At 40.8% G+C, this 15,159-nt stretch overlaps 1 protein-coding gene across 3 annotated transcripts in view; it reads left to right on the top strand.

The window, feature by feature from the left end:
- The window catches only part of GPR156 (G protein-coupled receptor 156), a 100,671-nt gene that overhangs the window by 24,081 nt on the left and 61,431 nt on the right, over nucleotides 1-15,159 (top strand). For 2 of the 3 annotated variants that reach the window (XM_024578187.3, XM_053918413.1), the window contains 2 exons: nucleotides 13,448-13,688; nucleotides 13,874-14,010. In XM_024578187.3, coding sequence (XP_024433955.2) covers nucleotides 13,593-13,688; nucleotides 13,874-14,010 — 233 coding nt within the window. In that variant the 5' untranslated portion in view covers nucleotides 13,448-13,592. Of the gene's footprint in view, nucleotides 1-13,222; nucleotides 13,689-13,873; nucleotides 14,011-15,159 lie in introns of all 3 variants that reach the window. The other variant, XM_045186069.2, reaches the window with a different exon arrangement.

Genomic DNA, 15,159 nt, shown 5'->3' with positions numbered 1-15,159 from the left:
TTCTTTTTTTAAAATTACTCCTTCAATTTCAGTAGTTATAATTGGTATGTTCCGATTTTCTGTTTCTTCTTGATTCAGTTTTAGAAGATTGTATGTTTCCAGGAATTTATTTCTTCAACATTATTCAATTTGTTGGCATATAGTTGTTCATAATATCTCCTTATAATCCTTTGTATTTCTGTAGTATCAGTTTTTGACTTCTGTTTTTTCCTTTCTGATTTTCTTTATTTGGGTTCTCTCTCTCTCTCTCTCTCTCTCTCTCTTTCTCTCTCTCTCTGATAAGTCTGGTTAAAGAGGTTTGCCAATCTTGTTTACCTTTTCAAAGAACCAGTTCTTGGTTTCATTAAGTTTTTTATATTTTTAAATTCTATTTCATTTATTTTTGCTCTCTGATCTTTATTATTTCCTTCCTTCTACTCACTTTGGGTTTTTTTGTTGTTGTTCTTTTTCTAGTTCCTTTAAGTGTAAAGTTAGATGTTTATTTGAGCTTTTTCTTGTTTCTTGAGGTAAGCCTGTAATGCCATGAATTTCTCTCTTAGGACTGCCTTTGCTGTGTCTCATAGATTTTGGGTTGTTTTGTTCTCATTTTCACTTGTTTCATAGTATGTTTTGATTTCTTCCTTGATCTCATTGTTAACCCATTCATTGTTTAATAATATGCTATTTAGCCTCCATGTGTTTGTGTGTTTTTCACTTTTTTCCTTGTGATTGACTTCTAGTTTCATACCTATGGTCAGAGAAGATGCTTGGTATGATTTCAAGTTTCTTAAATTTACTGAGACTTGTTTTGTGTCTACATGTGATCTATCCTAGAAAATGTTCCATGTGCACTTGAAAAGGATGTATATTCTGCAGCTTAGGGGTGAAATGCTCTGAAGATACCAATTAAATCTATCTGATCTAGTGAGTCATTTAAGGCCATCATTTCCTTGTTGATATTCTGTCTTGAAGACCTATCCATTGATGTCAATGGGTGTTAAAATCCCCTACTGTGACTATATTTCTGTTAATATCTCCATTTATGTCCATCAAGATTTACTTTATATATTTAGGTGCTCCTATATTGGTTGCATACATGTTTACAAAGGTTATATCCTCTTGTTGGATTGCTTCCTTTATCATTACATAATATCCTTCTTTGTCTCTAATTATAGCATTTGTTTTAAATTCTATTTTGTCTGATATAAGTATTGTTACCCAGCTTTTTTTCATTTCCATTTGCATGAAGTATCTTTTTTCTATCTCTTTACTTTTAATTCATGAGTATCTTTCATCCTGAGGTGGGTCCCTTGTAGACAGTATATATATGGGTCTTGTTTTCTTATCCATTCAGCTACCCTATGTCTTTTGATTGGTGAATTTAACCCACTTAAATTTAAAGTGATTATTGATTAAGTATGTATTAAGTACATATTCGTTACCATTTTGTTCTTTTAACTGTCTTCTTCTTCTTCTTCTTCTTTCACTCTTCTTCTTAAAGAAGACCCTTTAACATTTCTTATAATGCTGGTTTGGTGATAGTGAACTCCTTTAGTTTTTTTCTTGTCTGGGAAGCTTTTTACTTATATATCTTTATTTCTTCTTAAATTTTAAAATATAGCCTGGTGGGTAAAGTAGTCTTGGTTGTAGGTCATGCTTCTCATCACTTTGAACATTTTGTGCCAGTTCCTTCTGTCATGAAATGTTTCTGTTGAGAAATGAGCTGACAGTCTTATGGAAGCTCCCTTGTAGGTAACTAACTGTCTTTCTCTTTCTGCTTTTAAGATTCTCTTTGTCTTTAATCTTTGACATTTTGCTTATGATGTGTCTTGGTGTGGGCCTATTTTGGTTTATGTTGTTTGAGACTCTCCGCACTTCCTGAGCTTGTGTATCTTTTTCCTTCACTAGTCATTATTTCAGTCATTATTTCTTTTTATTTTAAAGATTTTATCTATTTACTCTTTTAGAGAGAGGGGAAGGTAGAGAGGGAGACATCAGTGTGTGAGAAATACATGGTTGCCTCTCTCACACCCCCTACTGGGGACCTAACCTGCAACTCAGGCCTGTGCTGTGACTGGGAATCAAACCAGCAACCTTTTTGTTCGCAGGCTGTTGCTCAGTCCACTGAACCACACCAGCCAGGGCTTCAGTCATTGTTTCTTCAAATAGGTTCTCAATCCCTTTCTGTCTGTTATCTCCTGCTGGTATATCTATGATGCTGATGTTGTTAATCTTCATGTTGGCCCTAAGGTCTCTTAAACCTTTTTTTTGTTTGTTTTTTGTTTTTAGCTGCTCATATTAAGTGTTCTCTGGTACCTTGTTTTCCAAATCAGTAATTTGATCATCTGCTTTATCTAACCTACTGTTTGTTCCTTCTAGTGTATTCTTTACTTCAGTAATTGTATTGCTCGTTTCTAACTGATTCTTTTTTATGGTTTCTATGCACTTTTTCATACTTACTATTTCTTTAAGTTCTCACTGATTTCATACATTGTTCCCCTAAGTACCTTCAGCATCCTTATAACCATTGTTTTGACGTCTATATCTTGTAGGTTACTTACCTCCATTTCATTTAGTTTTTTTCTGGAGATTTCTCTTGTTCTTTCATTTGGGACATGTTTCTTTGTCTACCCATTTTGGCTGTCTCTTTGTGTTTGTTTCTGTGTATTAGGTATATCTGCTATGTTTCCCAGTTTTGGTAGCGTGGCCTTATGTAGTAGGTGTCCTGTGGGGCCCAGTGGTGCTATCACCTTGATCACCTGAGCTGGGTACTCCAGGAATGTCCCTCGTGTGGGTTATGTGAGTTCTCCTGTTTAATTGAGTCTTGATTGTTGTTGGTTCATTTGTGCATGGTGTCAACCTTCAGGCTGGCTGACTGTGAGGATCAACCCCAACTACAGTGTATAAGTTACTATGTGGATACTGACCCCATGAAGTGGAATTTACCTTCCACTCAGTGGGAGTGGAGCCTTCTGAGATATCCCTTTGGATATGTTGCTTGTGAAGATAACTGGATCCTGCTCTGATGTTTCTGAAGCTTGCCATTGGGTGTGTTGGTTCTGGGGCTTCTTGGGAGGGACTCTGGTGAAGGTCAATGTCAGATGCTGCCTGTGACTAGCCCTGAGCAACCTTTTTGGAGCAAAAAAGTGATCCACAGTTTGTGGCTGCCTCCCTAGGATTGAATGTGCATGGGAAAGACCAAGCTGTGTGCCAAGGCCTGCTTCTACTAGCACCAAGCCCAGGGGCAGCCAGTGATCCACCTCTGCATGCCCCTACTTGCCTCTGCCTGCCCCTGCCAGTTAGGCTCATTCATTGAAAGAGCCTCTGGCAGTACTTGAGTTGCAAGAGGTAGATTCTCAGTGATTCACCAGGTATGGGTGAGTGGTGTTTATCAGGTTAATACAGGTTCAAACTCAGTGTCAGTGCTGGGTCTGAGACTACTCAGCAAAAATCCCAGAGTATACCAAGTTTAGATACCACCTTCTGGGTGTCTGCTGACCTTTGTGGTGGGTTGGGGTCCTAGGGAGTCGTGAGGGTGATGCCAACAGAGTTTATCAGGCCCAAATAGACCAAGATAAGGCTATGTGAAGGGAGAGCTCTGCACCGGTGTGTAAGGAAAAAAATGGCCCCAGTGCTAGAGCCACAAAATTCAGTCTATCCTGGATTCGATATATCCTGAGGCTAAAGAGCCTCAGCTTGGCAGAACAGGGCCAACGGGAGTCAGAATGGTGGGGCTAGTGGATTTCCTTTGAGGAGGGGTGCTGGTCAGGCTCACAGGAAGGTGGGGGATTGGCTCTTATCCCAGAGCCACAAATCTCAGTCACTGACCTCTCCCACCCCCACCCTAAACCTGCCTGTATCTCTATACCCCAGGCCCAGGAAGCTGAGTCCCCCTCAGGGTGTGAGCTCTGTGGGTGTGGGGCAACAGGAGGTTGGGAGGGTAGGGCTGTTGCACTCCCCCAGGCTAGCTGTTGCTGTTTGGAGGGGAGTGTTCCACCCAGGGAAGATGGCGTCTATAGGTGGTTTGGGAGAGGGACTCAGCACAGGGATCCTGGCAGCTGTTCCTTCAGCTGTCTCCCCAGAGCCACAAACACCACATTCTCCTCACAGACTCTAGTCTCTTCCACCCTCCCTCCTCCAGAGGCCAGGGTGTGTGTCTGCAAATGAGATTTTGTGTGCTGGCCCTTTAAGAGGGCATCTATGTCTCTAAAGGACTCTTCTGTCTCCCCAGCTGACAGAATCCCAGCTGATTTTCACAGCCAGATATATTTGGGTGCCCCTTCCAAGCTCTGGTGCTTTGGGTTCCAGAGCCCTGCATGGGGTTGAGTCCCCTCACTTCTCAGGGGGATCCTTTGCAGCTAAGATATCTGTCTGCATTTTCAGTTGCTGCCTGTGAGAGTGGAACCAGCTCTTTTCATGTCCCCACCCTTCCTACTAGTCTCGATGTGGCTTTTGTAAATTCCTGGTTATAAGATTTCTGTTCAGCCTGTCTTCAGTTGGTTATTCAGGTTGATTGTTCTATATTTTTGTTGTAATTCCAGTTTGGTCCTGGGAGGAGGTAAGTGTTAACTTCTACCTACTCTGCTGCATCTTGGATCTCTCTGCAAAAATGATTATTAAAATGTTTTAATTGGTGATAGAGTTTGCCATAGCTTTTATCATCTTAGTGTACCGTTCTTTAGTAGTGGGTAGCCACAAAGAAATATTTGATTTAAGGGAACATTATAAAGAAAAACAAAAAATATTGAAGTCCCTGGCTTAAGCTGAGTTGTGGTTTGAAATGAGCCTCTCTACTTGGGATTGGGGCTTATAGGGAGGCATTGATGGGTGGCCTGTGGTCCTCCCTCTTGTTTTTGTCTGTAAATATTACATATTTGTATATATTTTTAAGGAGAGGGTCTATAACTTACATCAGTATCTCATATCCAAAAAATATTTATTTATGAATCATGGTTTGAAGAATAAGAAAATTGAGTGCTGCTCTAAGTGTCTAATATTGCAATAGTACTTCTCTGAAATTAATTTCTAATGAATGATTCAAATGACTTGGTCTATAAGTGTGTACATGAACCTTGTCACAGCAGCTTGGAGTAACAAGCATGCCATGGGTTTGTATGGTTTAAACTGTGATGAAAGCCCTATATTTCCTTTAGCTGCAATGGGGTTCTCATGGTTTGACTTCCAGATCAGCAGCTGCAGCATCACCTGGGAGCTTACTGGAAATGCAAATTCTCAGGCCCTACTGAATCAGAACTCTGGAGGTGGGGGCCCACAATCAGTTTTAAAGGACTCTCCAGGTGATTCTGATGTGCACTAAAGTTTGATAGCCACTGTGTTAAATTATACTTAGAAAATCCTATTCTCTACCCCCTGTTTCCAGAGCAAGTTTAGGGCAGTTTGTTAATGAAGTGGCTGCAGAATAAACAGCTAATGGTGATGGAGGGTATTTTTCATCTTTATCCTCAAAGAGCCAGAATTGCTCTCACACAAGTGTCTTGGGTTGCACAGCAACAATGAACAACAGTTTGGAGAAATCCCATGCCCAACTAAAATTGGAATTTAGAGACAGAGCATGTAAGTTCACTTATAAAAATTCTGCGCGGGAGGCTTTTCAAGGATGAGTCCCAATAATTCCAAGGACCTTGGATCTCTGCTTCCTTGAGGACTAGAACATTCAGTATCCTGAACAGATTGAGCCTAGGAACAAAGTTTTATTCACCTTTTCCCAACTGTGTGGGACTCTCACAAATGTCCTTTAAAGGAGTGCTCAATATCACCATGGATCTGTTTGCAAGAGAGATTAATGAATTCACTCAGCCTATGTTCTCAGTACCCCACAGGACAGAGGTCTCAGCTGTGGCACCATAAAACTTGAGCTGTCCAAAACCAGCCTCTCAAAGCTTCAAATGATCATTCTCTCTGGTCCTTCTGGTGCCTGAAACTTGATCTGTCACGACACCTTACTGTTTCGCTGAGGAATAGCATAGAGCTCTTCACAGCAATTCTCATCAAAGGAGGGCAACCAAGTAGAATTCATTCTGCATTTTCAAATGAGAATTTTATTGCACGTTAATGAGCACTAATTGACAATTTGTGAGTAGTGTTTATGGAAATCATCATGTATAATTTGCATAAGAGTACCTAAGTGCTTTTAAGTAACAAAGCAACTCTGGGAAGTTGATAAAGGTTTTAGTATGTTGCTGTTGTTTAGTGTTTGTTTGTTTGCTTTTGATTTCCAACTCCAGTCCCTGGCAATAGTGTTGAATACTAAAAGGTCTCTAAAATCCATCTATAAGGCAGTCGTGACTGACAGCCCGGTTTGCGTGGTTGTGTCAGCTTATACCTGAGAGTTCAGAGAGAGTCAGCAAAATACACCAGTGTAGGGCTCAGGAAGCAGCAGATGCTCCACTGTATCAAAGGGAGATGTTCCAGCTCACCTTCATGGGTCAAACCTCCTGTTTTTCCTGAGCTATGACAGTATCTAGACAGTCCTGCAGATCATTCCTAGGAGTCTAGGACTCCTGTTCTGTATAAGGTTTTCTAAATGTCTCTGGGTCCACTTCAACAAGTAGATATCCATCATCTACCTTATATAAGGCACTGTGCTAGGTGCTAGAGCAAGACAATGTTGGCTTGTTCCCTGCTGCATCCCTACGTCTTAGCATAGTGACAAGCACATAATAGTTGATTAATTGATATTTATTGAATTAATGAATATGATTGAGGATCTATAATTCATTATCCTTACAAAATCTGATTTTGAATACAAAATAAAGAATATTGTTTTTCATGTTAGAAGATATGTTAATGATGCAGAACTTGGGATTCTGTTAGGAAATTTAGAGAAACAAGATGGGTAACCTCAGTTATATGCCCCAGGTCTTCTGTACAGATGACCCTTATACAACATGGAAATGAAAGAACCTGATGATTATTGATGATCTAGTATGTATGGCTTACATTTGCATACATCCTATACATCATGTGATTTAATCACCAACAAACTCTTTGAGATGTGAATAGTATTATCTTCATTTTATTGAGGAGGCACCTAAGAAATGGGGGATTTAAGTAACTAACCAAAGCCACAGAAAATGATGGCACTGAGACTTAAGTTCAGCCTCAGCTTTGTTCATGCAATGCCACTCATTATACCTGATGGTCCTAGGATATGTGAAGTGGAACCAAATTCCAAGTACTGGGATGGAGGGCTGAATTAGCCAAGGGCTCAGGGATGTGCCCTGTATTCAACTGACCTAGTGTTTACAGTAAAGTTACTATTTACAACATTGTTTCCCAGAGCCCATGGGGGACCCAATCCAGTAGCCAGTCTGATTCATTATCATTCTACCAAGCAACCAGAAAAGTTTAGACACTGTATTGTAAAGGGAGAAATTAGGTTTAGGAGAAGAAAAGTTACAAGTAATATGAAACTAAGAGGTCGTGTACAGCTTTGTATAATGTTGAGCAAACGTGTCCTCCAGATGGTGGGAAGATCACTGTGTGCTGGGAAACTTAGGAGGGGAGAGGCTTTAGAACATAGGGATTAGGAAAGGATGGTGGGACAGTTCAAGAAATCATACAAAGCCTAAGGATCTCAAAGCTCTGTTTTCTTTGAGATCCACATTCGAGTAAGGGAGTGCATGAAGTCGCTCTCCTTCTCCTATCCCTGTCAAGGGGAACCAAGCGATTCCATTTTGCTTTAAAATTCTCTAAGAGGGATGTGTTTGGAGCAGCCACCTCTCTTCCCCCTGCTCTTCCCTCTGGTAAATAAAGAATCCCTGTGGGAGCCCGGCTTCAGGGTCCTTGGGATGGCTTTCAGAAACCACAGAAGTGTGCAGAGACCTCAACTGGAGGTACTTCAGAGGCTTTACACGGAAACTTTTACCATCTCTCCCTCTTATAAGGCAAAATGAAGTTCTGAGAAGCAGATTAACCCAGTCCACTTTACATTGTTGAGGAGAAAACATACAAGTTCCAAAATTTATACTCTCTCAAGAGAATATTCTTTCCCCTTCCCCTGGGTTTCTTGTCTCCTTGGACCTCTTCCACAGACTTCTCACCAAGCCCTAAGCTGTTACCCTTATGACCCTGTCAGCTTTCCCAAACCCAGGCCTCCACCCCACCCGTCCCAAATGTGTGAAAGGCTAACCATAACTTCTTATAAAGTTCCTTTAAAGTAGTATAGAAAGATCACTGAACTTGGGAGACCTAGAGTCTATTTCTACACTCACTGTGTGATCCTGAGCCTCCCAACCTGCGTTCGGCTGTTTTCTGATGTGTAAAATGAGGAGATGAGATTGGACGTTTAGATATCTGAGGTTTCTTCCAGCTCCACCATATCTATGATTTCACCTTCTTTCCCTGGCTGAACTATATCTTCCTTGATAGGCAATACTTTCCCACGTGAATCTCATGCCCATGCTCTTAGTAAGTATTTGCACCTGTGGGCCATCTTCTCTACGGAGGGTCTATATGGCAGTGGTCTTAGGAGAGGCTGAATCCCCATTGCCCTGCTTGCATCTGCTTGCTATCCCCATGAAAAGCAGTGTATGCTCAGGGAATAGAAGTGATTTTACGATTAGTATAAGTGACCCTCATTCAGGATGTTTGTAAATCTGCTACTGGAACATAACACAATGCACTCAAAGGTAATTAAAAGTGCATTCCCTAATGTTTATAACTATCCATGTATCTGCTGCCTACATTAGCATAGTTAAAAGAGAGTTAATACCTCAGACAATATTGGTGCCAGAAGGAACCTTAGTGAACATCTAGTGCGATGCTCTTGGTGGTTGTGGTTTGAATACATACATTTTTGATGCATTTGCATGTGGTGTTGTTAACACAGCTTATCTTTCTTAGTGGGTAACCTGAGGTTGAGTTACTTCAAATAATTTATCTATTTGCTCATATTGTATGGAAACATCCCTATTATTCCAATTGTCCTCCTTTCTCCTGCTTTTAATATAAAATATATAGTGGGGTGAAAAATAAAGAGGTAAGGAAATCAGGACAAAGAAAAATAGTTGTAGGATACTAAAATGAGCCAGAAATGCCAAGCACTGCACAGTTGCTATAAGTGAGCCACATATTAGATTCTGAACTTCCCAGCAACCAAAAAAGAGAAGCATACTATACATGAGATAAAAATGTTCTAACAAAAAGTTAATTTTTCCTGATATTTGATGGGAAGAGAAATTATACCATGTATGGAGGAGCCTCTAAGTCAGTGTTGTAGATCACACCCTCAACAGTAGTCTATTAATACCTGCAATGCTAATTCATTCATTCTTTCAATAAGCATTGATTGAGTGCCTACTATGTGCCATATGTTTCAGCGCACTACAGTTATTATTTTTGATGCTGAAATTACCCTCTCATTGGCTAGCGGGAGCCAGTTAACACATATCATTTCGACATGACTTTGTAATCTCTGATACTTTTTTATTTTCTTGTATGACAAGATGACCCAGGCTCATGTTGTATATTTCCAGCTCCATAAATTGTCCATTTTGCTAAGGAAAATTAATTCCTTCTAGTGAAAAGTGATTTTAAAGACCACCGTCTGGGCACTTGAAGTGTTTGTTGTTACTAGGTTATACTTACTTCTAAATCTTGGAAATATGAATGTTTTAGAAAAAATCTGAGTTCATACTGTTATTTCCATTGAAACTAATGATTGAATTTTGCTGCCTATTTTGTTTAATGGGTATCTCTTTTCTCTCACTTTGAAAATCTTAGTTCCCAGGGACATGAATATAATTACTTATTTGCTTTTTGCAGTAGATATTTATATGTGTGTATGTGTATGTGTGTGTATCCATATATATAAAATAAGAACAATACCCATCTAATGCAGTTTAAGATCATTGCGGGTATTTTTTGTCCTTAGGCTATATAATGAAGTTACTGTTACTTAAAATAATTCTTCTCTATGTGGTTATATCATCAACTTGATATACTTTGGTTTATTTCTTTCAATATATTTTTAATTTTTAAAGATCAATATTCTAAAAAAGAAAAGATTTATTCACTTCTCTTTTGATTTAATTTTTTTAAGTAAAATATTTACATGGTTTCAGAGTCAAAACCATAAATGTTGAGAGGTCCATTTGCCACCCTAATTCCTCCCCCCTTGTTCTTTTCCTTTTCTGGAGACTTTGTGTTTGTGTGTTGAGGGGGTGCTTTTGGAGGGACAGATCTTCCTCTTTGTGCCTTGGATTCTTTATTTCATGATCAGATACCTCACCATTACCGTCTTGGACACCCTGCTCCCCACCCACTTTTCCAATCATTTAACACTTTTTTTTCCACATTTTTTATTGTTGTTCAAATACAGTTGTCTCCATTTTCCCCACTCCAGCCATCCCCACTTCCCATCCTTGATCCCACCCTCTTTGGTTTTGTCCATGTGTCCTTTATACATGTACCTGACAACCCTTCCCCCTTTTCCCCCATTATCCCCTCCCACCTCTCCTCTGGTTACTGTCAGTTTGTTCTTAATTTCAATGTCTCTGGTTATAGTTTGCCTGCTTGTTTGTTTTGTTGATTAGGTTCTACTTATAGGTGAGATCATGCAGTATTTGTCTTTTACCACCTGGCTTATTTCACTTAGCATAATGCTCTCCAATTCCATTCATGCTGTCGCAAAGGGTAGGAGTTCCTTCTTTCTCTCTGCTGCATAGTACTCCATTGTGTGAATGTACCATAGTTTTTTGATCCATTTATTTACTGATAGGCACCTAGGTTGCTTCTAGCACTTGGCTATTGTAAATTGTGCTGCTATGAACATTGGAGTGCATAGGTTCTCTTGAATTGGTGTTTCATGGTTCTTAGGATATAATCCCAACAGTGGAATTGCTGGGTCAAAAGGCAAAATCATTAAACTCTCTCCTCTCAATGACTGAGCCATTCACTCTTTCACCAGTTCCTCACGTGTGAATCTCTGAATGTGTGCTAACACTGGAGTCAAATGCCTGTCCAGTATCATGGTATGTAGTTTCTACACTGGATATCTATGGACTGAAGGGAAACTTCGCACTCAAAGTTCCATGCCAGTGAGTTCAGTCTGTTATCACACTTTGGAAATGTACTCAGAAATTTATCCCCCAGGGCATTTATGTTCAGATGGGAAGCCATATTGTATTCACAACATCTCCCAAGGATGATTTGGGCTTAAGACTGTCAGCCTTCTAGGATCCACAGTGTTGACCAGGGTTTCTTAACCTTGGCATTATTGACATTTAAGGCTGGATAATTCTTTGTTCTTTGGACCACCCTGTGAATTGAAGGATGTTTAGCAGCATCCCTGGCCTCTACCTACAAGATGTCAGTAGTTCCCTCCTCTTAGTTTTGACAACAACAATGTCTCCAGACATTGCCAAATGTCCTCTGAAGGTGCAAAATCACGCCAGTGGAGAACTATTGGTATAGATACTCCAGCAAACCCATAGTAGTGAACTGAAGCTCTGAGAACGAAACATGAAAAACCCACCAGGCCACTTGGTGACTTCTTGGGAGAAGTCAGTCCAGAGTGTCTGCCTCGTGTAGGGTGTATATTGGGAGGACATTGATTTTGGAGTGTCCTGTACAGATTTGGAGCAAGGTTCTCCACTTCTCTGCTCTTATGTTTCCTTATTTGAAAGTGAGGGATTGCTGTTTACCTCACGTGACACTGATGTAGTGAGAACAAAATGAGGTTTTACACACACACACACACACACACACACTGATATATACTTCAATATGATTTAAGGATATACAAACATGAACTTGATAATTGTTCAAATATAATCTATCAATGTGGTACAGGCCTCCCTGTTGCTTTTAATATTGCTCTCATGTTAGAAGGCACAATAGGGGATGCTTAACTTTAAATAAAAGAAAAATAAAAATGGTGTTTTCAGTAATTTCAGCTAAATTAGGATGCAAATAGTTACATTTTTATATTTACTTCTTAATTTTGCACTCATTACTCTGACTAACCTGCAGAACGAATTTAAATGTCTTGACTGGAGATAGTGGCTGTTAGTACTCTTGGGATTTCATTGTAATGAACCTGGTAAATAATTCAGGACCCTATGAGAGGCCAATGAGTGGGCAGCACCTGGTGGTATATTATTGTTCATGCCTAAGCATGCAGAATCCAAAGGTGGCATTCTACACCTGTCACTATTGTTCTGGCTTAAACACACGTCCTATGTTCTGTGGCTACTGAAATAATAATTGATATTTTTTCCTCTTCCAATTTTTCTCCACAATAAAATAAAACTGTGCTAAGCTGTTTCAAAAACACAAAGCAAAAATGCTATCGTCTTATACATTTCCACTGGCAAAATTTCGAATCTGTTTTCTGTATTAAGGGATAGATTTCTTGAAAGAATTAGGGGCCTGTCTACCTTTTGTGCTGGAGCTAACTTGAGCCTTTCCATGTTTCTACTTTTGTTCTGTGAGGTAGAGCTCCTCTTTGGGTCACAGCACTCATATTGCAAGCATCTTCGGGGAGAAATAATGCCATCCTCTGGCCACTCACCCACTCTATGGCCATTCCCAGAGTCCTCAGTTTCTCTCCTTATTATCCAAGTAGCCTACTCCACTTCTAGTAGTCTAACAGTTTAAACACAAACAAAAAACTATTGGCAAAGGGCTTACATATCCTACTGTGACCCCAGCTGAGTGGCCATAGAAAGTTCCCCCACTCCCTGAGAGAACAAGAGCCAGAGTGACCAGCAGACATTGCATGCAGACAGCATGGGGCACCAGAGCCCACCACCTCCCAGGATGAGACGGTGCTTAAGCCATGAGTTGCCTGGACAGAGCGTGGGAGGCCAGGGGGTTTCCCAGTAGGGAAAAAAGGAAGATGTGCCTCACTTGTCTAAACTGAAGTTTTTACAGTGCTGGGCCATAAAAAGGATCTGAAGAGAGACTGTAGGGTTTTATGTCTATAAAGCTTTGTACCTAATTTTCAGATGTGCTTTGTCATTGTTTTAAAATTAGTGCTTATTAAAGAGGTTTAAAATGTATTTATTTAAGTATGTATTTTACCTTAAATCTTTGTTATATGTAATAAAGTATATAACTATATATAATAAAAATATAACTATATAATCAAAATATATAAAGTATTTAAACCTCTAATAAACCATTTACACACATGTGTATATAGGTATGTTTGTGTTTTGTGTGTGTATATACATATACCTATATGTATAAAATTTGTATTAATATAATTGGTTAACAGGTTTAATTGCTTTCCTTTCCTTGGGGACCTGTGTGAGAGTGCTTGGAGCAGTGACTGCCATCTGGTGGCCAGCCAGAATCATCACTCTGTGGTCACTAAGATGCCCACTCCTGACTCACATAATATGTATAGGCAACAGGGGACCAGGAGAGCCTGGAGGGTGGATGATAAAGGAGCTCAGTGAAATAACCCTTCACTTCCACCTGAATGCGTTGTTCGTCTCAGATTTTCAGCCAGGAACCAGCTCCAAAATGGCACCTGTGAAGGGAAGATTTGAGGTGCTCTTAACTTTTAGTCAAAGATCTGCTGGTTACCTACCAGCAGGTAACCAAGACTGAAGAAGTGCACAGCAAGAGGGGCATGTGATGACATGGAGCCTGAAATAAACTGCTCTGAATTATGTGACAGTTTCCCTGGCCAGGAGCTGGATCGGAGACCCATTCATGATCTCTGCAAGACAACAATTGTAAGTAAGCAGACATGGCTGTCAGGGCTGCTCAGAAATACATGATGGGGGGCAGGGGAGGAGTAGGAGGAGGAAATGCTTGTGAAGGGCATGTACTTCCAGGCTTGGTTGATGATGGGGGCAGTTCACATCTGATCTATAGAAGAGCCTTCATTCCTAACAGCTTCTCTCTCTTCTGTTCTCAGACCTCTTCCCACCACAGCAGTAAGACAATTTCTTCATTATCTCCTATCCTCTTGGGTATTGTGTGGACTTTGCTCAGCTGTGGACTTCTTCTGATAGTCTTCTTTCTTGGCTTCACAATTCGCTGCAGAAAGAACAGGTAAGCAGCTCCATGCCTAGTTTCTCATCCCCCATATCCTGAATCATGAAACCCAGAGTATTAGGATCATTTTGGCACTATAAGCAGCTGGCTGGGATCTGTAATCCAGAAAGTTTGTCTCCTGCTGTGGCATTAAGCTATGTAGGAAATTCCCTGCTAAGTGGTCCTGGCCCTAGAGTACAATTCCCTCTTGAGAAGGAGAAAGACCTAGCCCAGGGTTATGCTACCTACTTCAAGTATCCCCGCCAAAAGAGAGTGAAGGAGTGTACTCTTCATAAAGGAGTGTACAGTCCTTGTAAGAAGATGAGGTATTTATATTAAAAACAGCACATGTAGAGAAATCTTCCAAAGTAATGTTACAGAGCAGGGCAGGGGGTGGTTCACAATAAATTATTACAGAAAGGATTCCCCTTTCTGTCTCTGGAGGTTCCTTCCCCCCACACCCACCTGCTAGGTTCAAAATGCCCACTGCCAGAGGAAAGGCGTCTCTCAATGCCAGAGACTGGTGAAAAGGAAAGGAATTGTTTATTTAAAAGTTACACAAACTTAAGAGTAATGGCTTAATGTCTTCAATAAGATACTAAAGTCCTTTAGAACACCCACAGATGCACAGTCCTTCCCTCTCCCTGTGCCTAGTCCGGGGTACCGTGTCTCAGGAAAGGAGTAGAAGTCCGTGATTCAGGCTCCTGGCACCATCAGCTGGGTGGCTGCCGCAATCTCCAGTTAATCCAAAGCCATGTGGCACCTTCTCATGGCCCACCAGCAAGAGTCCTTTCTCCCCTTTTCTTCCCAGCAAAGTCTCTCCTGCTGCCTAAGCTGCGTGGCAAGAAGAAGCACTCCAAAACCTCGTGGTCCTCTCTACTCTCCTTCAGAACCGCATGGTCCTCTTTTTACTTCACCAAAGCTGCCTGATCCTGGCTCTCTTCCTTTCCCCTCAGAACCTCGTGGTACTCTCCTCTTTTACTTCAGAACCACATGGACCTCTATCTATCTACTTCCTTCAGAGCCGCATGGTCTCCTCCCCATTTACTTTGGAGCCGCGTGGTCTCCTCCACTCTATGGCTGCTGGGCCTAGGTTTAAATCCCAGTGCCCATCTTCCTTTGCAGCCCCATTTCCGACTCCTCCTACACTCAGTTACACCTGCCAGC

This window comes from Desmodus rotundus, chromosome 2, assembly GCF_022682495.2.
Source record: "Desmodus rotundus isolate HL8 chromosome 2, HLdesRot8A.1, whole genome shotgun sequence".
Taxonomy (NCBI): Eukaryota; Metazoa; Chordata; class Mammalia; order Chiroptera; family Phyllostomidae; genus Desmodus; species Desmodus rotundus.
Note: the sequence above shows the minus strand (reverse complement) of the source record. Positions and strands in the feature narration are given on the sequence as shown.